Source organism: Fundulus heteroclitus, chromosome 8 (genome assembly GCF_011125445.2).
Source record: "Fundulus heteroclitus isolate FHET01 chromosome 8, MU-UCD_Fhet_4.1, whole genome shotgun sequence".
In the NCBI taxonomy this organism is placed as follows: Eukaryota; Metazoa; Chordata; class Actinopteri; order Cyprinodontiformes; family Fundulidae; genus Fundulus; species Fundulus heteroclitus.
The window spans coordinates 4,972,456-4,997,455 of NC_046368.1; the positions used below are offsets into that span (position 1 = coordinate 4,972,456).

Genomic DNA, 25,000 nt, shown 5'->3' on the forward strand with positions numbered 1-25,000 from the left:
CATGCTGATCACTCAAAGCGCTGTACACTACAGCCTCAGTCACCCAATCGCTCTCACATTCATACACCGATACGTAGCTCAGTAGGCAACTTGGTGTCACATCAACATGTGACAAAGGGAAGCTGGAATTGAACCTACAACCTTCCAATTGGAAGACGACTACTCAACCAATCCCGCCGTCCAGTCGCTGACTTGCCGCGTTAAATCCTGGGGGAACGTAGAGCCACAGTGGACAGTTGCTGGCATCAAGTCGTTGACTTTGCAGCAATCCCTCATGCTGAGAATGCATGCAGCGACAGTGGAGATAAAGACTCCCCTTTAACAGGGAGGAGAACCTCCAGCTGGACCTCACAGTTCCAGTTAAAGTTTAACAAACTCCCCGTGTACGTTTGTGATGGTAGGCCACTGGTTAGCATGCAGACAGAGTCCAGCACAGTCTGCTAACGGTGAAGTTTGGAGGCGGTTTCACCTCCTTTAGCATCCTCCTCCTCCTCCTACATGAGGTGAAGATAAAACCGGGTCCTCGTCAAAGCTGGTGTGTGCCAGTTCTGGTTCTGTCTGACTGTAGATGTGGACCGGTTTACGTCAGAACCTGTTTTCTTCTAGTCATTTCTTGACTTGTGAAGGTAAAAAACACACCAGCCTTACCAGCTTTATTATTATTTTTTTGTTTCACAACTTGACTAGAATATAAATTAAAGGTAAGACAAATGTGACGTTTTTTGAAGATGACTCATATCTCTGACATGCATTGAACTAAATAGTTTTGTTTAAGAGATAATCTGATTTAAATTAATCAAAGGCGAGGCGCTGAAAAGATAATAATTATGCTAATAAAGCGCTTTGAAGACGGGACGGATCTTACCCTGATCATTGGCCATCTTGTCAGGAAGCTCCACTGAAGAGCAGCAGAAGGAGGGAAAATTAGAAACAAATGAATAAATGTAGGGACTACAGACAGGCGTTAAAACCCCGCGGTACCTTTAGCCGTCCTGAACTGCACCGGCTCTGACAGCGGTCCGACTCCTTTGGCGTTTTTGGCCTGAATCCTGAAGTAATAAACGGTGTCGAGGTTCAGATCCACCACCTGGTGGGTGAGCCGGTCTCCGCTGATGGCCTCCATCACCCAGTCGTCTATCAGCGCGTTCTTATCCAGGGTGTAGTACAGGATGTAGCCTGGGAGACACAAAGCCCCTCACATTAGCAGGTGCAACAAGCTGTGTGGAAATAAATGTAGGAAAGGTGTAATAACTAAAGCCGCCATGGTGCGCCTGCTGTACTGGATGCTCTGTGAGGCTTGCTGGGGTCGTTTGACTCGTCCTCCGGGACGCTGCAGGAGCAGCACAGCTCTTTAAAAACAAACAGCTTAGCGGTGCAGCCAGTCGCCCTCAGGGTGAGAGCAGGAACAATGGAGGAAAGCGTTTTATGTGTGTGTGTGTTTGGAGACACATAAAAACCCAAGCAAAGATCTTCACTCTTAGAGACATTTCCCACTGTTTGCTAACAAAGGGAGTAAAAAATGATTAGAGCTGAAAACTACTATTAGCCTGGATGGACTGTGCATGTGCTCAGTGATCAGAGATGCAGATGTGGTTGGAGATTGGTGGTTGTGGGACCTGTGATTCGTCCGTTGGCTTCCATCGGCGGCTGCCAGCTGACGAGAACGGCACGAGGACGGCCTTCCCGCCCGATGACCGTCAGATCCTTGGGGGGGGAACTGGGAGCTGCAACAGAATACGGCAGAGAAACACACGCATCACCGTCTCTTCCTAAGATCCATTATGTTGTTCCTCAGGGTTCTGTTCTCGGTTTAACTCTGTTTGCTTTGCACGGATTTCGTTTTGAGGATAATTTTGTAACTTTTTTTATATAATTATTTTAAGCAAACACAAAAATTTAGTAAAATAATTAACATAATGGAGGATGCTGGTGATCTTTCTGTCCTCTCTGCATCATTTCCTCCATTTGGTTCTACTGGAGTCTTGAGTCATTTTCTCCATCATATAAGTTTCAGCTACGGCCTGTTAGCTAACGCTGCTACATTTACATTTAATGTGTCATTGCATTTGATTTGTGTAATTTTGTTGTTAATGCTTTCAGTAACACTTTACTTGAAGTGGTGTGCGTCCGACATGACATTATACCAAACATGAAGGAGTCTTTTTGAATGTTTATGACTGTTATCATTAAGAATCATTCGGTAAATTATGACACTTTTACTGCAAAGTTCACGTTGTTTAAAATGTCTTTGTTATGAAAACTTGACATCAACCAAGAAATCATAACTCATCATAAATATGTCATAACAGGTCTAAATATAAACCTTTAAAAAGTTATTTAGATTTACGTTTATTTTGTATGTTTTTAAAGGATTGCGGTGGGGCGAGGTGGGTTTGAGGAAGAAACAAAATGCAAGTATTGTGCAAAACAAATCTTTACTTGTCGATTGATTTTGCTAGGGTACTTATCAAGAATATATACATATATATGGTGAATATATATACACTGTATATATATATATATATATATATATATATATATATATATATATATATATATATATACACACTGTATATATATATATACACACTGTATATATATATATATATATATATATATATATATATATATATATATATATATACACTGTATATATATGGTGCTTAAAATGCAACGTGAACAGACTTAGTCTTCCCAGCAGGGGGCGATAGCCCTCACAGCTTTTGTGAAGAAGCTGTTTTTCAGTCAGTTCGTTTTGGATTTCATGTTCCTGAAGTTTCCCTGGTGGCAGAGTGGGCAAACAGTGCATTTTCCGGGTGGGTGGGATCTGTGACGAGGCGTCTGGCTTCTCTGGACTTGTGCAGCATAAACCGAGTCCAGATGTTGCAGATGGCATCCCACAATTCCCTGCGCTGTCCTCACCACCCATGCTAACTTCATCTTCTCCTTCATGAGCAGCTCCCACACCACACAGTTATGCTGAGACATAAAACACTTTCCATTGTAGCTCTGTAAAAGTTTTTTTACATCTTAGTGGAAAGTCCAGTTTTCTGAGGAAGAAGAGCCGTTGTTGGGTCTTCTCCACCAGATGGGAGGTGTTTACGGACCAGGAGAGGTCAGAGGAGATGTGGATGCCCAGGAACTTGATGCCCCCATGTATGCAGAGAGAAGTGTGTTCAGTCCTCCTGGACCTCCTGTAGTTCACTGTGACCTCCTCCCCTAGAAATGTTTATTTAAACTACTTCCACACCTCCACATTTCCTCTGGGTCTCCAGTGCCCACCCAGCAGGGCTGCCACTGCTGCAGCACCTTCAGTTTTCTGTCAAATCAGCTCAGATCTTTTCTTCTGTCTCCCGCATTACATGCGTGACCATAAAGGTTCTGGTCCTAGCAGTTGTTGGGTACAATTCACAACTTCGGATCAGGGATTCACGTACTACGATTTTACGAACTTCTAATCACTTTGGTTAGATACAAAAGATTTTCTGTTAAATTATCCCAGCAGTGTTTGCTTATTATATTCTATTTCTCTGTTTTAAACATTGCTTATGCTCCATTCGTAAACAAAGCACATTGTGTATATTTAATATAACGGAGGTAGGATGTTGAGTTAACAGGGAGAAGCAATGGAGCCGAGCAACTCATCAACACCCAGTGGAGGTGAGAAAAGAAAGAGGAAAAATCCGAGATCAGGTGTGAAGCAAATATTGACGGTAAGACACAATTAGCTTGGAGCCGTGACTTTACAGGACGGTCTAATGGCGGCAAGTTTCCGCCATCTTGCTTGTCAGAGTATGTGACACCTTTAAAGCCGAAAGATTCCCTCCTTTGGGACAAAAAAGAAACAAATCTCCTCTTTAGATGCTAGTTTCTGATTATCACCTTTAAAGGTGACGTTTCCCTGACCTCAAATTTGGGAACAAACAAAAACGCACAAAAAAACCCCCGTAAGCTGACCTTATTCAGAATTTTGTTGATTGTTGAACTTTATCACTTAGAAAGTTTCTTTTTCATTATTGTGACCATTTTTTGTTGGACCTTGGTTGCGTCTGTGTTAAACTGTAGCTTAGGTGAGAGTTGAGGCAGAGGAGGTTTCCCGCGGCACTTTGAATGAACTTTTCTCACTGTGAGCTCCAGTTCAGCGGACATGTGGGTTTCAGGTGCCTTTCTGTTCCAATAATTTACAGCGTTTTAATGATTCTGAAGCTTTCATTAACTTCTCAGTTGTGCTGCTCATGCAGTGAAAATGTCAAGCACTACCCCCCCGCACCACCCCCACCTCTTTTTTTGACCTCCTCGGCACCATGGAAACCAGATGTCAGGATCTATGGGACCTTTTCTAAGTGCCCTCTTTGTGAATTTCCTTTAGTGACAAAAACCTTAGTTTTTTTTTTTTGTAAGTTTCCCAGCAGGACACGACTCAAAGCTCCCATACCAGCGATGTCTAATGAAACCGCTTGTTAAATCTGACACATCGTGCTGGAGGAAATTACAAGTTCCAGCTGAGTCCATGAATGATGGTGACAACCTGTACTTCTCATAAATACAGCGGCGGGAACCTGATGCCCAGACACGCTGAGAAAAGTGCGGCTTCCAGGACTTAGATCAGATACAATTAACGCAGCCTTCAGTTTGTAATCAGCGCTAATAGCTGACCTGACAAATCATCCCTAATAATGCAAATAATGATAATAAAGAAGTTAACGCCGTATGGTTTAATCAACACGTTAAATTCTTCCACAGCACTGAGCTCGTTTCTCATTATGATTAAACACCAGGGGAATGTCTTGAACACCCACACTGACAGCATCAAGCTGAGCTGAAGGCTTTCATCAGCTACACTGAAGTGAAGCTTTTTTTTCCAGGAACTCGAGACGCTCTAATGGGTCCAGTTTCATCTTGAAGTTAGAAAAAGGAAGTTAAAGAGACGCTTTTATCCGAGCAATACGTAGAGCTGAGGGCTAAACATCAGCTAACGGCAGGGACTCTAAAAGCTTGTTGTAAATGGAAAAGCTTTAAAGCCAAATAAAGTTTAACTTCTGAAGATTTGATGCAATCTGAAAGGCTTCCTTTGCAACACAAATGTTATTTATTCATAGCCGCATCAGATGGACTGCAGTGAGCTGGAACGGGTAAAATAAACGTTGGCTTGAACACAATTACATTTAACTGAATTTAAACACATCCTGGCTGCACAGGGATGCAGTTGGCAGCGCTGCTGGGTTGCAGCAGGAGGTCCTGGGTTTCTGCATGAAGTCTGCATGGAGTCTACATAGAGTCTACATGTAGTCTACAAGAAGTCTACATGGAGTTTGCATGGAGTCTACATGGAGTCTGGATGGAGTCTACATAGAGTCTACATGTAGTCTACAAGAAGTCTACATGGAGTCTGCATGGAGTCTGCATGGAGTTTACATGGAGTCTGCATGAAGTCTACATAGAGTCTGCATGAAGTCTACATGGAGTCTACATGGAGTTTACATGGAATCTGCATGTAGTCTACATGGATTCTGAATGGAATCTGCAAGGAATATGCATGCAGTCTACATTGGGTCTACGTTTAGTCTGCATTGAGTCTACATGGAGTCTGAATGGAGTCTGCATGTAGTCTACATGGAGTCTGAATGGAGTCTGCATGTAGTCTACATTAAGTCTACATGGAGTTTAGATGGAGTCTACATAGAGTCTACATGTAGTTTACATGGAGTCTACATGGAGTCTGAATAGAATCTGCATGGAGTCTGAATGGAGTCTGCATGAAGTCTCCATGTAGTCTACATACAGTCTGCATGGAGTCTACATGGAGTCTACATGGAGTCTGCATGAAGTCTACATGGAGTCTGAATAGAATCTGCATGGAGTCTGAATGGAGTCTGCATGAAGTCTCCATGTAGTCTACATACAGTCTGCATGAAGTCTCCATGTAGTCTACATACAGTCTGCATGGAGTCTACATGGAGTCTACATGGAGTCTGAATGGAATCTGTATACAGTCTACGTGGAGTTTACATGGAGTCTGCATGTAGTCTGCATGAAGTCTACATGAAGTCTACATGGAGTCTGAATGGAATCTGCATGCAGTCTACATGGAATCTGCATTGAGTCTACATTTAGTCTGCATTGAGTCTACATGGAGTCTGAATGGAATCTGCATGTCCTGCGTGGGTTCCCTCTGGCTTCCTCCCACGGTCCAAAAACAGGACTGTTTGGTCATTTGGTCTCTCTGAATTGCCCTTAGCTGTGTGTCTCTGTGTTGATGGACTAGAGACCGGTCCAGGTCCCGCCTCTCGCCCAATGACCGCTGGACACAGGGCATGTCAGAGTGGATTTTATGTAAATAATTAGATTTTTTAAAGAATTCAGAAAACTTTATAAACAATCTTTAAATAATCTATGATTAGTTCTAACTTTGAACAATGAGATTAATAGTTCATCTGATGTCAGTGAACCGGATAAAGGAGGCTGATGGAGACACCACACCGAGGCAACACGTCCCGCCCGGCTGGACCCGGTCCGTTTGGTTGGGACGGTTCTGGCTTTGTTTGAAGCGCCTGTAGAGCTCGGCTTGGTTTTGTTCACGTCTCGAGCGAAGGAACTTCTTATCAATAGCATCTCAGGCGGTTCTGCTCTGTGGAAACTGACGGACCCGACGGTTTCTTCTTTAGATTACAAACATTCAGATCTATTCGATGTGGCCAAACTCCAATTTACGGGTGAAACCACTTTCTTCAAGTCCAAAGAGAGACCGATGAACTCTTGATGAAGTTCACTCAGCTTAATTTAAAGTACCTTGAATGCTCGGTTCCTCAGAGACTTCCCATAAAGTAGCTTTTAGGTTTCATGTTTTCTTTCTTTGTTTAATTGGATCATCAAAGTAGATTACATTTCATTTGAGCAGCTCAAATATTCATTAAGCTTTAAATGAAGTGTTGATTCTTAGGTTAGAATCTAATTTCAACAAATTTCTTCATTCCTTCCTTGCAGGTGTGTGAAAAGATTCAGACACTTATGTGGGATTTGAGGTTGATGACATATTTAAACAGATGGATAAAAGTACTGATACAACTAAGAACACAATTATTCATATCCCTGGCAGACTTTTTGTTTTTAATTAGTGCAAAACGATTAGAAACATGTGAAAATCTTCTTTAAATGTTAAATGTTAGCTACAAAGCAAAGTATTTGACTACTAGAAACATGATTTTTGCATTAACTTTAATTTTCCAGTGGTTAAGACGTCTATCCAGTGACTTTTACTCTTATTGCTAAGAATAGGCTAAAATATTTTCTATTTAACCTCAATCAAGGCCAAAAGAAAAAGAGTCTAAAGAGGCAAATACAATAAACTTAGGATCTACGAGCTTAGACGTCTGACTATTTTATTAAAACAACAAAAGCTTAAGAATAAAGAATAGTAAATGCTTTATTTTTAAGCAGTTTAAAAATATAGAATAAAAAAAATTATTACGGCCAACGAGTATTTTTAACTTGACGATTTTGGCACATGTGAGCTAAAGTTTGGACACCCCAGGTTTAAAGCAATCTTTCAATATGAGCAGCGTTTACCTGGAAATGATGTTAATTACCTTATTCAGTCAACTAAAGATGGCTAAAATTTAACATAATCTGATTATGGTTTTAGAAAACAACAAACTGTGGAGAGATAACTTGTGTTTTAAGTACAGACTGGAAATACTAATTTAAATTTAATTCAGTGTAAAACTAGAAGGTCCAACAAAAATACTCTGCAGAGTTGAAAAATAGTTGGAAAAAATTTTTACTAATCCAGATATCCTCAGAATCTGATCCTTTAAATAATATTGTATTTTTTACTTAATTAAAACATTTCTATCTGTCCATCCATTAGGATCTAGAGGCAGCTGGGTTAATAAAAAAATAAATAAAATAACATTTACTAAATGTAAGTATTTTGGTTACCATATTTAACTTTAGTGTAGCTTATGTTACCTTTACTAACTTGCTGTAGAAGCAGGCTAGTTAGGAAGAAAAATGTTGACCATTAATCATCAAAATTAATAATTTTTGATAGAATTTTGGAAACTATTAGAGTTTCTATATAATAATATGTTTAATTATCAACATATTGCTACGTTGTGGTTAAATGTTGAATGTAAGAAACACTAATTAGCAAAGCTGGTAGGTATTTAAAATCAAATAATCGTTATATTATTGAGTCATGCCTGCATGAAGGGGTCATTTATGACGCATGTGCGTGTAAACATCATGCACTAATACAAAAAATAGGTTTAAATTAACACATGAAATACAAAATGGAATATTTATGATATATGTTTCTGATATTTCAACAATGTTCACTTATGAATCACAGGGTAGATTTTAAAAGTTAGATAAATACCCGTCCAGCATGAAGTATAGCGTAGGAAATGTGTCGATTTTGACCCATGCTGAGCTTTAGAAGCATGTTCTGCCCAAGCAGTCCGTCGATTAGCAGGATTTAGAAAAGGATCAATACCTGAATTTTATTTTACTACAAAAAGTCTTTCTTGTTCCAAGGTTTCTGAGGAGTTGTGCTATAGGAAATATTTAATAAATAAAAAAAAAAAATTGCACCGAGCCTTTATGAAGATTGTGTAATTTCTCCTGCAAGGCCCAGAAAGCACGAGGCGTTGTCCTGCACTGCAAAAACGGATATAAAAATAAGCAAAATGTCCTTAGACATTGTGTTTTTGTCCTTGATTTAAGCAGGTAAATAAGATCATCTGCCAATGGAATGAGTATTTTGACCCCTAAATTAAGATAATTAGACATCCTACACTTGAAATAAGATGATGGAGATGAATTGTTCCTATTTTAAGTGCCAAAATCTTATTCTATTGGCAGATCATCTTATTTACCTGCTTAAATCAAGGACAGATACACTCATTTTCAGAAAATCTTACTTATTTTTCGTTTGGTTTTTGCAGTGTGAAAACAGCTGCTTGACCAACACACCGCTCTCTGAGCTCTTATCTCAAATGCGTGGCTCTCATCAGGTGTCTTTTGTCCTGTGTCTATTTTTTACCAGCGGAGCGGCTGTGTTACAAGCTGAGATGAAGGTAATTTTCTTCTCTGTCCCTGTGAAACTGTGGCGTTCTGTTGTGGAAGACGGTCTGTTTGGAGCCTCCAGGGTGGGCCGATCAGGGCAGCGGCTGAGTGGACTCGGTCCATCTGCTGGCTCTGAATGTCAATGTATTCCAGGGGGCCTCGGGGAGCCGGCGGTCTAATGCCGTTCACGCTTAATTGGGTGACAAATCCGGCAAACATGATTGTATACATCCTGAAAGGTGGAAGCGTGACATTTTGATTCCAGCCGGCAGTTGCTGCAGACGGCCGGCGTGTTGTTGCCGGGGAGAGCGGGGAGGTTTTATGGAGACGATTCCTCACCGAACCAGAACGTGTTTTCCGTCCACTGTTAAACTCCTTGTTAAAAATAATTGCTGCTCAGGCAAGAAGGTTCAGAAACTCGTTGTTCTTTTTGTTGCACCTGTTTCTCTGAAACATCTTCGGTAAATAGCAAACAGCAGACACCTTAGCAGGAGGATTACCTCGCGATCCAGATGAAAAGGTTTGCTGCTTCGGGTCTCTGTGCCTCTTTGATATTTTTGATGCAATAGCAAAGTTATTTCGGTTATTTCACTTGTTTTTTTCATTTGTTTTCTGACCATCAAACCAAGTTTAATAGGCAATCGCTCAAGAAATTACTTTAACAGAACCGGTCTGACTGCATGAAGCAGGCTAAAGGAACTCAGAAAGCTGCACATCATGCTCTGACCTACAGGAATGCAAGAACCTCATTCAGTCTGGAAAAGGTTCCAGATCCATTTCTAAGGCTTTGGACTCCAGAGAATCACAGTCAGAACCCTGATGCACACATGGAGGAAACACGGAACAGTGGAGAACCTTCCCAGGAGAGGCCGACCCAATAGACTCATCCAGGAAGGTCCCAGAAGAACCGAGAGGAACATCTAAAGCTCTGCAGGCCTCACTGCCTCCGTTAAGGTCAGAGGTCACGATGCAACAATAAGAGAGAGAGACTGGGTCAAAGATAGCCTCCATGGGAGAGATCCAAGACCAGAACCACCACTGCAGAACCAGGAGAGCATAACAGCCCTGATATATTAAAGAATTATTTTTGTTCTTTGACAATGTATTTTGGGAAAAACTGGTTAGTTTTAAACTAAGAGCAACATATAAAACTGAGAACCACATGTGTTAGAACTTGTTTTAACTTGTGGTGGGAACCTATGACAATGTGTTGTGGGAAAGACTGATTCTGTATTCCTTATTTTTGCTTATATTTGCTGTATTCTGAGTTAGCAATATTATTTTTCTTCACACACTGCTGAGATGCTGGGAACGGTTTTTGTTTTGGAAACATGTTTTGGGAAACAGAGCGGCTGTAGAGGGAGAAATGGCCATTCTTTCTCCACACCTGGCCCTTTGTTTGCAAGTATATAAAGGGAAGACTGCCCTCAGACCAGTGAAGTCTACCGTGGGTTCGTGTGTGGATGACCGGCCGTGTTGATGTCGCTCTAACCGGACTGATCGGCTTCCCAGTCCTATACCATGGTAAGAGACCTGTTGAACATCACGCCTGTTTGAAAGCATGTTGCTTTAAATGCTTGCAACTTTGCGTGTGCAAAGTGCTTGCTGTTTGTGTTGCTATATTCTGTGGGGAATAATGAAGGATATAGTTATTCTAGCAGAAATAGTGTTGCTGTTTGTTTGCTGTATTCTGTGGGGAATAATAAATATGGGCACTATTATCCTAACAGAAACAGTGTTTGTGTTTTTATTTGTGTCTTGCCGATCTCTTCCGAATCTGAATAAAAATTTCATAAAACAGGCCCGTCTCACATTTACCAGAAAACATCTTGATGATCACAAGACTTGTGGGAAAATGTTCTGTGGACTGTGAGACCAAACTGGACCTTCATGGAAGACGTAGATCCAGCTGCTATTGCAGTTGTCTGAGCTTAAAGCGGTCAGAACCGTCCAATGGTCCTGAGTTCCAGACATTCTGCAGCTTTCATAGCAATATATATATATATATATATATATATATATATATATATATATATATATATATATATATATATATATATATATATATATATATATATATATATATATGTCACCTTTTAAATAAAATGAGATAAACAGCTTTGTCCGACAGACGTACCTGCTTCATACGTCGTGGCGTGGGCCGTCATACTCCAGGTGCTTGACCTCCGACCTTTGGTTACCATGACGGCAAACTCATACATGGTGTTGGGTTTGAGGCCGATGACGGTGTGGCTAAGAGCCGTGGTGTCTGCAGACTGAGAACACAAAGCGGTAAAAAGCTTTTGTTTCATTTTAACTCATCGACGGGAACCTAAACCTGCCGTTAGATTTAATAAACAAAGTCTTTAGAGGAACTGGAGGTTTCTGCCTTTAGAAACACGAGGATTAGAGAGATAACAACGTCAGACATTCATAAAACCGCTGTCTGAGGATCTTATTTCCAGCGTGTGTTTCCTCTAAATGTTCTTCACCTGTGAGGCGTGAAGAAAATGCATCAATGACAAGATGTAATTGCAAGGAAATCAGAGGAAAATAGCGGCTTTTTTCTGCAACGCTGCTACCTATGGAGGTGAAGCAACCGTCTGAACTCGCATTGATTTATTTTATTAGTTTTGGTATCAAACAACTTTCTGAATATTGCGATTTTGTTTGAGTTCAGAGTTGAAGAAATAAAAAGAGAGAAGCTCGTTATCTAAAAAACGCTGGGATCAGTCGGAGAGTCTCCAGGTAATAAAACAAGAAGAACAATCAAGTTTTATGACAACTTTATTGAAATTAAACTGATATAATAGTGAAGTGATTCTGATGGGGAAAACTTTGAATAAATGATAAAATTAAAAACGTATTTAGATCTGTAATAATTTAATATTAAATCCATCCGTCCGTCCGTCAGGCCAGCCCCTCCTGAAGGTTTCGTAAACATTCCCCTGGCCAGAAAGTACCATATTTTTCAGACTATAAGTCACACTTTTTTCATAGTTTGACTGACTGTACAACTTATATTCAGCTGTGACTTGTATATCAAATTTAAATGGTAATTCACAGTGACCAGCATGAACCAAGGACTAAACATTACCGTCTTAAGCCACAGGAGGGCGCTCTAGACCGGTGTGTTTCATGTTATTCAGCTGGTTGTGGATGCAGCTGTGTAATTTAATAAATTAGTTTACCAGATTAAAATGTCAGATTTTAGTCTTGAATAGTGTGAAATAAATGTCTAAATAAATGGTTATAGTCCGGTGCGACATAAATGTTTCTTTCCTCTTTATGATGCAATTTCTGACCGATGCAAATTTTATTCCGGAGTGACTTATAGTCTGAACAATTTATGTTTATTTATATATAATTTCTCGTCTGGGTTCTGGTTGTAGGTCTCCACCCAGAGGAACGGCTCAGAAAACTGAATCAGCTGTTATGATTAGTAACTCAGTACTTAAGTAGCCTCACTGGATACTTTTTTACTCTTCGTTAAGTAAAGATATGTTGTAGTAGTGCTATTCTTACTTCAGTAAAATCTTTGGCTCCTCTACTCACCTCTGGTCATGTGACAGTGATGCAGTGCATGAAAAGTTTTCACACCGTCTAAAGCGTTTGGGAAATATGTGTGTCAGTAAATATCAGTTAACGTCCAAAACGACAAACATTAATGTCAGCCCAGATTTTCATATCGGTGCGTCCTTATGATTAATCTACATAATGTGTTTCACTAAGTGAGTTGACTTATTGAAATAAATCAACCTTTAAATTACGTTCTAATTAATTATGATGCATCTGCAGATATAAAGTGACTTAAATCACCCTAAAACCGATGACGGAAAAGAAAATGATGGGGAAAATGTGAGTTAATGGGAACCAAAGTCGTCTGTGTTATTGCAGTTGTGTGGTTTCTTAATACTGAGCAAACCTTTTAATGCACTAAAAATTTTACTTATGCCTTTATTGTACAATGCTTGATTCGTTATAAACAAACGCGTCATTCTTCACTCAAACCATGGTGAAAAGAGCCGAAAGCAAGGCCCATTCTGGTTAAACCAGGGGTGTCAAACTCATTTTGGTTTAGGGGCCGCATTCAGCTTAATCTGATCTCAAGACGGCCACACGAGTAAACTCATTGCAAGATTAAATAGAACTAATAAAAGTGAACTTGTTGTAGATTTTTATATTAAATGAATTTCACTTTTATGCATTATGCATAAGAACTGATCACAGTGATTGTACAATGTTGAAAAACATTTATTCACATTTTTTGGAACTTAAAAACACTGTCCTGCATGACAAAATACATCAAACTGATAAAAATTAAGAAATGATTTAAAATCAATTTTCCACATCTGAAGCTCAGTGCTACCATCTGCTGATTAAAACACAGCGCCCCTCGTGGACAATATAGGAACTGCAGATTTTCAATTAAATGAAGTACATGTTTTTTTCAATAATTGTTTTATCATTCTCTTTCTTTTATCTCCTCTTTCTTTCACTTTTTCTTTTTTTCTTCTTGTTCTTCCTTTCCTCTCCTACTCTCCCATTGTAGTGTCCATATCATTTGAGATATTCCCCGCATGAATCATAATAAAACTATTCACATTCATAAATCAAGCGGAGCACTATGGCAAAAGCAGAACTGCTCCACTTGTGAAAGTCAAATCTGATGAGCTCTTTTTGGCATTAAGACGACAATTCTATTGCCACATTGTCAGACAGGACACTGGGAAAAAAACAACAACTTTTTTTTTTCTTTTTTTGAATAATGATAATGCATTTAGCCACCGGGCCGGACTAAATTGTTCGGCGGGCTGGAACCGGCCCGCGGGCCGTATGTTTGACACCCCTGGGTTAAAACTATCTGGCCGGTCATTAAGAAGCAAACGTCATAAAGGTGGCATAAAGGTCTGGTGTAACTCAAACTTCCTCCACCTCAACAACAATAAAACGGAGCTTCGGGTATTTTGGAGATCAGATCTTTCTAAAAAAAAAAAAAAAACATTCTTGGACAGTTTCATGCAGTTGTTCTTCTGTCAGGAATCTTTGAAAGCTCCTTTAAATTCACAAAATAAACGAGTTCAGCTGTGGAGACGAGCTTTTTTCAGCTGCCACGTCTCGTTAAAGTAAAGCCTTGTTTTTTTTTTTCCCTCTCTGCAGGAACAGAAAAATTGATCCGTGTTTTTATATCTACTCAACTAAATGGTTGAAAAATATTGGTTCAGATGACTCTTCGCCGCTGGCAGCTTGCTCTGAATGCAACAGGAAGTAGAAAATGGAAACATTCAGCTCCAGCTCTTGCTCTTCAGGGTTAATTTATGTTTTGCTTCTCTCAACAGCCTCTCCTCTTCATATTTAAAGGCTCTCATCCGACGCTTTGCATGCAACTAACCAGCTGCTGTTAAATGTTCTGAGGTCCAACCAGACTTATACTCTGGAGCGACTTATGTGTGAAATTATTACACATTTTTACCGGTATTACACCTGTTATTTGCACAGCAAACCGCAAGAGGGCGCTCTAGGCCTGTGTTAAATCAGACGTAAGCGACGTAGAAGCGGAAGTGCCGCATCTTCTACATCCGGAGTTAACGGAGTTATTTGAAAGTGACACCGAGGATGAAGTTATTTGGAGTGACATGGGCGCTTTGGTTAACTTCTTTGCATGTTATTTATGCTATAGTTATCTGAATGGCTTTTAATTTGTTATGTTAACATACCAGTCACGTTCTCAGTTGTGTCATGTAGCGTAAGCTAACCGTACAATTATTCAGCTCCGTTCTATTTTTATTTAAAATTGCCTTTCAAGATGACATGTCTGTTCTTGATGTTGTATATTATCAAATAAATTTTCCCCCAAAATGCGACTTATACTCCAGTGCGACTTATATATGTTTTTTTTCTTCTTTATTATGTATTTTTTGGTTGGTGCGACTTGTACTCCGGAGCGACTTATAGTCCGGAAAATACGGTACTACAGATTATTCTATTCTTGCTGCGCAGCTCGTTTGTTGCAGAGAGCGATATAAATAAAGTTGACGCTGACGTTTTATCGTGACACGTGTTGTACAAATGGTGCTTAAAGTTCTCCTGCGGTGAAGATTCCACCGCTCCACTGATTCCAAGAATAGAATTTAAAATTCTCCTTCTAACGTATAAAGCCCTTAATAATCAAGCTCCATCATATATCAGAGCTCTGATTACCCCGTATGTTCCTAACAGAGCACTTCGCTCTCAGACTGCAGGTCTGCTGGTGGTTCCTAGAGTCTCTAAAAGTAGAATGGGAGGCAGATCCTTTAGCTATCAGGCTCCTCTCCTGTGGAACCAACTCCCAGTTTTGGTCCGTGAGGCAGACACCCCGTCTACTTTTAAGACTAATCTTAAAACTTTCCTTTTTGACAAAGCTTATAGTTAGAGTGGCTCATGTTACCCTGAGCTATCTCTATAGTTGTGCTGTGATAGGCCTAGGCTGCTGGAGGACATCAGGGTCTAATTTCCTCACTCTACTGATTTCTACTGTTCTTCAGTCTACTGTTCTCCAGTTTTGCATTGTATTACATTGAAATGACTGTCGTCATTTCAGCTTTTAACTTTCTGTTCTCTCTCTTTTCTCTTCATAGTAGGTACACCTGGTCTGGCGTTCTGTTAACTGTGACATCATCCAGAGAAGACGGCTCACCCGCTACTACCATCTAATGTAGAACAGATTACTAGATCAATGTGTGCTTCTGTGCTTTTTTGTCTCTCTTGTTGTGTCTCTGCTCTGTCTTCTGTAACCCCAGTCGGTCGAGGCAGATGACCGTTCATACTGAGTCTGGTTCTGCTGGAGGTTTTCCTTCCCGTTAATGGGGAGTTTTTCTTCCCACTGTCGCTTCATGCTTGCTCAGTATGAGGGATTGCAGCAAAACCATGTACAATGCAGATGACTCTCCCTGTGGCTCTACGGTTCTCCAGGAGTGAATGCTGCTTGTCGGGACTTTGATGCAATCAACTGGTTTCCTTATATAGGACATTTTTGACCAATCTGTATAATCTGACCCAATCTGTATAATATGATTGAACTTGATTTTGTAAAGTGCCTTGAGATGACATGTTTCATGATTTGGCGCTATATAAATAAAATTGAATTGAATTGAATTGAAGAAGGCTCTCTCCGTCTTCAGGTGAGTCCTGAGCCAGCTCCAGTCAGAGACGCGGATCCGGACGCCTTCCTGCTTCTAATCAAACAGCAGCAGGTGGTGGAGACGCCCATTGTTCAGGAGAAACATTAATCAGCTAAACTCAAAGCACATGCAGCGCGAGCCATTAATCCTCAATGCTGAGCTGGGAAGAAACCAGAGGAAGGCTGCTGCTGAGTAATACGTTCTCCTCTGAGGATGCCATCTCCTGCTTCTAGTCCCAAACTGTGATCCAAATATGAACAAACAGGCGGCAAAAAAAATCTACCTTTTTAACAGTAAAAGCAAAGCAACAACCCACCTTGTACTTTCCACTGGTGGAGAAGCTGGACTTCCACTTGACAGAGTAGTACCGGACCTCTGACGACTTCTGGTTCTTGGTCATGGAGTTGTCGGCCCACGAGACGCGCACCGAGTCCGAGGACAGAGCGACAGCCTGGACTCCTACTGGGGGGATCATGGGAGTGCTGGTGTCTGGCATGGGAGTTGGGAATTTATCAAAGAGGTGGAAAAGGTCGTCCTCTAATGGGTCTATGGGGTCTGAGGAGGCCCGGTTAACGGCGACCACGGTGTTTAGGGAGATGCAAATGAAAGGAATGCACAATCACGATGGTTTCAGAGACATAAAGGAGGAATAAAAGGGGGGTGGAATGATAGAACAACGTGTTTACAAGATGTGAGTTTGGACGTGAAAAGATGAAGTGTGAGTTTGAGGAGGGGAGTTAATAAAAAAAACGGAGAGAAAACAGAGAATAAAACGAGTAAGAAGATAAAGAGACAAAAAGAGGAAATCTACAACAAGAAGAAGAGCCACGGATCCACAGGGAAGCGGAGATCTCTCCATAACTGATTATTATTATACGCTTCCTTCAAGGGAAGAGAAAACGAGAAGCTTTTATATTGAACGTCATTGTTGTTGCAGCTTTTTGTGTGGATCAGTGGCTCCGGCCATTTAAAGAGAACATGCTAGCTTCAGCTGCTTTCAGAGGTTCTTTCTGCTTTCCCTCCACAGGCAGCCAGACGTTCTTTTAATCTTTCTAAGTCTTCGTCTGCAGCAGTTCTTTAGACTTTTTGAAAGACTTTTGACGCTTTTGATCAATGGCTGCCTTTTCATTCCAGTATCAGACTGGATGCTGAGGCAACTTAACCCGGATCTGTGAATTATTCACTTGCAAAAGGCTCCTAAACTGGACCGGCGTTGAATCAACACACCGTGAGGCGATTCCCACAAGAATCCGCTCACTGATCATCCTGAAGGATTTTGGATCTCTGCTTATTCACCTATTGATCCAAAAAGTAGATTTTAATTTTACATAAAACAGTTTAAAAGTAAAAGTAAAATAAAGTGAAAGGAATTAGTCCTTAGATTAGTCTTTGGATTTATTATTCTTGTTACAGGAGACAAACAGCAGATCAAGAAAAAAACCTTTAGAAAAATGTTGTTTTTGCTAGTTTACCAGCTTAGTCTCGTTTAGCCTATATTAGCATAGCTTAGCTTTGTTTTGTTTTTTTAGTTTATTCTCGTTTATTATATCATATCTTACTTTATCTCAGTGTAGTTTAATCTCAGATGAGTCTATTTAATTAAATGTTATTCTGTTTTAGCTAATTTGACTTTACTTCAGATTAGCATGATTTATCTATCTAGTATTACCTTTATCTTAGAAATGTTTTTCGATTAGTATATCTATTTAACTACTATATCAAATAATTAAATATTTATTATTTCTTACCTTAGTTATTCATAACAGCATTTTATTAGTTTAGTTAGCTTTATGCCATTTTAGTTTAGTTTATTTCAGCTAGCCTTAGCATAGCTTAGCTCATTTTAGCTTAGCATTGTTCATCTAAACTTTGCCTCCCTGGTTTTAGTTTCCTTTAACTTATTTCTGTTTCACTTCTCATCTTATTTCATTTTAACTTAGCTTCTGTTAGTTTAGCTCATCCTGTTCCACCTTAGTTTAATTTACTTTATCTCAATTTATCCTAGATTGGATTCATTTATCTTAGCCTTAGTTTGTCTTATTTTACATTGGCTAGATATGACTTTTTTTTCATCTTTTCTTAGAATAATAAGATGCATTTAAACTATGGTTTGCTTCTCTCACATTACTGTAATTAATTTTAACCTAGCTGACGTCAGTTTAGCTTACTTTAGTTTAATTTGCTGTTTTTTTTTTTCAGTAACAGCTAATTGCAGCCGTGGAAACTGTAAAACATCCCACAACACACCCACTGACTTTAGGGTTTTTGAATAAAGGCTATAAAACATTGATTATTTAAGGGTTCTTAGCTGTTGGTTTGACCAGAACCAGAACTAAATTAAACAATTGCTGATTACTGCAGCACCGCTGGATAATTCTTTTATTAACATTTTTAACCAGTGACCTTGAATATATAAAGTAATTTTTTCTTGCTTTAACAGTTTTATCAGTGAGGATTATTTAAGAAAATATTCCTCAAACATTTTGTGCAACAGGACTAAACCTAAAATGTGAAATAAAGCGTCTGAATTCAGAAGAAAAACTTCAGAAAAGCCCGGAGAAGTACCTATTAAGATCACTTCAAATGATTATTGGAACGTCTGTCTGTATGGAAAGAAAAGATAAAAACAATTTCACAGTCCAATCAGACGGGTTGGGAGCAGCCTTCCAGCCAAACGTGCTTCCTGACTGATGAAGGTGCGGCTGAGGAAACACCTGAAGGCAGCAGGGTGAGAAGAAGGCAGAGAGATTGTAACCGAGAGCTGCAACAAGGAGAGGTAAATTAAAGTAAAAAACAGGCTGCTCCACTGATTCCAGCTCTGGGACCTCTGAACTACAGACAACAGACCTGCTGGAAGCACAAACACATCTTCATTACGTTCAGCAGCAGTGTTTTCTACTTCACTACAACTGAAGGTTATTTTTAGTCTCCTGCATTTATTAGGCAGAAAGGCCTGAAGGAAAAACTGAAGCATTAGAAATGCAGGAATAAATCAGCTGCTTAATGTTTGGCACTTATTTGGTTGAGGGATTGTATAGAAGCACAAATGTGAACCGAATGAGGGGAGAAAACAGCAACAACTCAATAGAGATATAGAGAAATACGCTCAGAAAGAAGCCATTGCAACGGTTTAACAGGAAGCTCAGACAGCTGCTTAACAGCTACAGATTGTTTTTAACTGTTCGCATCAATATAAAAAAACATTAAACACTCAAGCAGAGACTATTTCTAAGGCACGTTTATATTTTTACTTTTTGAAAGCTGAGATTTATTGCCTATGTGGTGTATACGTGTTACAGAAACGAAATAAAAGAAATGTAAAACTGTAAATGCTGTGGTGCAAACATAAAGCTGAGTGTCATCAGTAAACAGGTTTATGTCAGTTTTATTCTTCCACAGATCAGAACAGAAACACTAAAATGCTCAAATGGAGTCAGTTTAGGTAGTTTAGGCAAACCCAGATTATTTTGAAGGAACCTTAAATCTCTTCCAGCCTGCAACGCCTCACAATATCTGGGTTATCCTCCTGTTGCCCCCAGGACCCAATCAAACGGATGGAGGGATGAATGCTCTGTTTCTGGCACGATGACTAGTTATTTCTCTTCCTAACGTTCGCACTAGCGTTATAAATAACCCAAATGAATTAAACAACACTATATTAAATATAAACATAAGATGCTACTTAAATACAATCTATTAAAATGGATTTGATAAATCAGATTACTAATACAGACATTATGAAAATAAAAGAAAATGACCATACAACCTAAAACACCGCAAAACAACAAAATATATCAAATAAAATAGCAGAAAAGACCAATTTATAGCGAATTAAAAACCTCAAAATGAAACTAAACAGATGTGTAAAAACATTAGGACGCCCTCTCTGTTAATCTGACACCGTTGGACATTTAGATTGAGATTTAAACTGTAAAAATAAGAATAAAAAACCTGATGAGAAATAAATTAGGACACACCCACAGTCATAACCACTGGAAGACGTTCAGAACATCTGCCAGCATGCTCAGGTCTGGCCCGCCAAGCAAGTTCACCCTGAAAGCAGGCCGCAAGATGCTAAGAGAAGTCTCCAAAACGTCTGCATCGTGGGACCTGCCGCAGGTCTTTGCTGCTGTTGATTTAAATGTCTGTCCAAAATCAGCGTTCCAGGAACACAACCTCAACCCAACTCAGTAGCACGGAGGAGGAGGTGTCATGGTTTGGCGCATTTGCTGCAGCAGGACCTGGTCAGCTCATCATCATCACAGTATCCATCTACTGACCATCTGGACCCTGCAACACGACAATGACCCAAAACATCCCAGTAGATCCACCAAGGACCTGAGAATTAGAGAAACAGGAGGTCCCAGGCCTAGTCAAAGCCCGGATCTGGATCTCACAGAGATGCAGTGGGGGGACTTTCAATGGGCCGAACATGCAGGAACATCTCAGAGCCAGAACGTTCCTCAAACATGGTGGATGGAGAGGAAGCTCCTCACTAGCTATCCGGAGCTATAAGGTGTCCTCCTGACTTATTCCTCAGCCACCAGAAACATTTCTGCTCATATATATTTTGCTAATTTATTAAAAGAAAGAACATTTTTGTTTCTCTACATGTAATTAAATCTGTTTTCTATCCCAGAGATGCATAAAAATCATCAGAACAGGAGCATTTCTACATGTGGAGCATGAACATTTAACGAGCTTTCCTAACCTTTTCACATTCATTTATAATAAAGCAAACTAAATTAAATATGGTAAAAAAAAACAGAACAAACAAAATGTGTGGAAAAAGCCAGATTAGATCTAAATAAGTTAGCAGAGGTGAAAACAAATATTGTGAAGTAAATAAAACATGATTACAAATTAAAACAAATCAACTTGAACTGCAAATGAATTGAGCCAAACTGTAAAGGAAATGCATTTTCATAAGAGATAAACTAAAAACTCCTAATTTAGTAATAACTATTCAAATTAAATAAGATTGTGTACAATAAGAATAAACAAATTAGAGTGAATTAAGCATTTTCTGTTGCAGAAACTTTTGGTTGTAGTTCCAGCAATTTCCCTGATTTCCCCTGATCCTGAGCTGAAGGATGCCACGACGCTTCCTGAGGCTCCCGGCGCCTCCGCCGCCACGGAGGCGCTGCGCGGCCCTGCAGGAGGTGGCGTGCAGGCGGCCCGAGGCGTGTTGGGCGTGCAGAGTCAACGGGACCTCTGAGGGAATCAGCAGCTGAGGCTGAGGAGCAACGCAGCGCTGCAGGCCGGCGAGAGAGAGAGAGAGACGGATGAGGGCGGGAGGAGGAGAGAAGGAGATTGATGAGGGAGGTGTTTGCGGCTGCAGCAGGCGCTGCTGTGGTTAAACCGCTCGTCCAGCATCACAATAAAGCTGCGGTCAGGAGAGAATACTGATGAGGATGCAGAAAGCGCCTCCTCCTCCTCCTCCTCTCTGCACGCCACGCCTCCTCTTTACACCAACCTTTGAGGTGTCCACTCCATTCCCCCTCTATGTGATTTTTTTCCTTTCTAACCTTTACACCCCCCCCCCCATCTCTTCTGGCCAATCCTCTGATTGCATGGCGGCTGCTCAGGAATGGCCGATGCCTCTGCAGTGTGGGGGCAGCGAGGCGAGCACCAGACAGTATATTAACGAGGACCCCGCCGTTAACGAGACGTTTTCTGTTTTTTTTTTTTTTTTAAAGTCGGCATGAAAAGCTCTCCGGCAGGCCGCAGAACAGAACGTGTCGCTGTTGACGACCTCGTCGGATCAGTAATGGGTTTAGTTTCTATCCGAGCCCTGAGGGTCTCCGCTTATCGACTCCTGACTGACGCGGCGGAGTCGCTGCGTGCCGAGAACTCGGCGCATCTCTGCGGAAGAGCCTCGTCCAGATTAGCTCCACAAAAGCTCATTAAATTGCAAATGGATTTCTAATTGTCTGTTGGTATGTAAGAGGAAGCCAAAGTGAAACAAAAACACATCTATGGGGGGGGGGGGGGGGGGGGGGACTATGCACACCCCTTATGCTTCCACAGGATTTAAGACGCGGAGCAGCAGCCTGGTGCTTATCATCAGACGCACTGATTGAACGTCCATCATCTCAGTTTTAGCATTTTACTTGTTGGGAGCCTATGCCAAGGTGAGGGGGGGGGGGGGACCCATCAGGCTGGGAGGGGTCATAGGGTACATGATTATACATGATTACAGCAGTGGGGGATGATCTGGGCCTGCTGCTGCTACAGAGCCTAGGGTGCACTTAGTTTTACAGTCATAACTCTTTAATTTTCCTCTGTGTTTAATAAATAAAAGCTGTGATTCTTCATATTTAATGCATTCATCTACTGATGATCAAGTAGCAGTGAAGATAAACTATTAATGTGTGGAAATTGATCTGTTAAAATCAGTTTGTTCTGCTTTTTTATTAGAAAATATATATATATAAAAAAAAAAACTCTAGCCTTCATTGTTCTCGATCATCCCTCTTTGGAGGTTTTCCATTAAATAAAAATAAAAACATCCATAAGCTGAGAGAGGGAAGGGTTTCATTTATCCCACTTAGACGGAGGATCATCTGCAAGGAGGAGTGTGGGTGGCAGCTGCAAGTCTTCCTGCTTTGTTGCTCCACATTCAGAACTGAAGGTTCTGCAGAATCAGCGCTAAAAGGACAGCTGCTCTTAAAGGGACAGTCCAGAATTTTAGAGTAGGGTGTAGGAAAGTTTACAACACTAGATATTATTTATATAAATATATATAGCCATATAGTCGGACATATAGATAGATAGATAGTTTCTCAAACATTGAAGGTGCACCATATCTATGATCACAGTTGTGTTTACTGACTGATTTTATGTGGTACAATGCGCTCAAAAAGCTTTTTAAATGTTTAAATATGACTTTGGTTATCAATGAAGCTGCTCCACTCAGTGGATATTAGGAGCATTACGGTACACTGTGTCACTACCTGATAGGACCCCTGAGCTGTCTAGCAGACTGCCTGACTGTAATGTCTAAACTAGAAGTGCGTTCATGTAAGGCAGCCTGGAGTACGCGCTAGCAACAATAAACCTAGTAAGTTAATTCAATATAAAAGTTTATTTTATAGTGTAGTCCAGCTACTCTGTCCTCCTGACAGAGACGATAGAGAGCTGTGGACGTGGAGGAGTGATATATTACATACTTGGGAAGATTATTTAGTGCGCCTTATAATCCGCCCTATAAATTCAATAAATAAATAAAATGTATTTATTTTTAAATGATAAATAAATACATGATAAAAAGCTTTTATCATGGCACTCACTGTGACGATAAAGAGGATTACATTATATACATGATGTATTTCTCTAATCCTCTACCTTTGTAATGTTTTACTCCCAACACGGCCAACAAATAATAATAATAATAATAATAATGATGATAGTAAAAAAATCGATCCATCATCCATCCATCCATCCTTTCATCCATCCATCCATCCATCCATCCATCCATCCATCCATCCATCCATCCTTTCATCCATCCATCCATCCATCCATCCATCCATCCATCCATCCATCCATCCATCGATTCATCCTTTCATCCATCCAACCATTCCATCCATCCATCCATCCATCCATCCAACCATTCATCCATCCAACCATTCCATCCATCCATCCATCCATCCATCCATCCATCCATCGATTCATCCTTTCATCCATCCAACCATTCCAGCCATCCATCCATCCATCCATCCATCCAACCATTCATCCATCCATCCATCCCTCCTCCTCCCTCCATCGTTCCTGATCTCCTCCTCTGTTCCTCGTCTCAGTCTGCCATCGTTCCTACCTGACAGCGATCGGGTGACGGCGCTCTCGTACAGTGGGACTCCCTCTCCGGCGTTGTTGAAGGCCTTCAGGGAGATCACGTAGTGCGAGCTGGGCTCTGAGGGAGAGGCAGACAGAAGGCCAGAGTCACTTCCTGCACAGTGCGTTACCTCTCCAAGATGTCCGCCGCCATATTGTTTCATTGATGTAAATAGTGGAGGAGTGAAAGGCCAGGCCAGAGCGAGCGATTCAGGTAAATCCCTCTGATTGAGCTCTAAGACGTCCTCTGAGGAGTCTCGCTCCTCAGAGGACTGACCCGATCTGCTCCTCCCAAACAGTGTTCTGCTGTGTTCCCTCCACGCGTCGCGTCAATCCGCCGAACCAGAGCGGCTCCCCAGACGCCTCGCCGCATGAATTAATGATCGGCATGAATTATGAATGCCGTGTATGATCGGTCCTGTGTGTGCGCGCTGCACAACAGCTGGATTTTAGTTTTTCATTACGCCTCCATTATGAGACCGGAGAGGGGAATTTTCAGCGCCGCATAAAGAGGAGTCCAATTTGTTTTGGTCTCCCTTGGCATGCAAATCGCTCGCCGCTCTCGCAGGGGAGGATGTTTCCCCCCCTTTTAGACGTTTCACAATTAGATTTCTACTCCAAACAGCTTTCTTATTAAATTCCCTTAAATTATTGATTGTAATTAAATGAGGAGCTTCATCATCATAATGAATTAATGGAGGAAGGGAGCGCCGTGTCAATATTGGCAGCAGGATTTATGAGGGATGAACGTATTACAGCCTGAGGATGTAAATTCATGAGCAGCGACTGGTTTACAGGTGCGTCCCCCCCCTCCGGTGACCGCCTGTTTTATCAGTGTCCAACACTCACTGCCAGCTGGATGTTCGGCAAGACGCCAAGCAGGTGGAATATATCTTAAAAATCCCAGCAGGACGCCCAGATGCCTTCAGGATGAATCAGAC

At 40.8% G+C, this 25,000-nt stretch overlaps 1 protein-coding gene across 1 annotated transcript in view; it reads right to left on the bottom strand.

Moving 5' to 3' along the window:
• Window positions 1–25,000, bottom strand: part of dcc (DCC netrin 1 receptor) — a gene marked incomplete in the record, with an annotated part of 404,255 nt that overhangs the window by 65,658 nt on the left and 313,597 nt on the right. The window contains 6 exon segments of the mRNA XM_036139981.1: window positions 866–898; window positions 982–1,176; window positions 1,617–1,724; window positions 11,204–11,342; window positions 16,543–16,781; window positions 24,043–24,138. Coding sequence (XP_035995874.1) covers window positions 866–898; window positions 982–1,176; window positions 1,617–1,724; window positions 11,204–11,342; window positions 16,543–16,781; window positions 24,043–24,138 — 810 coding nt within the window.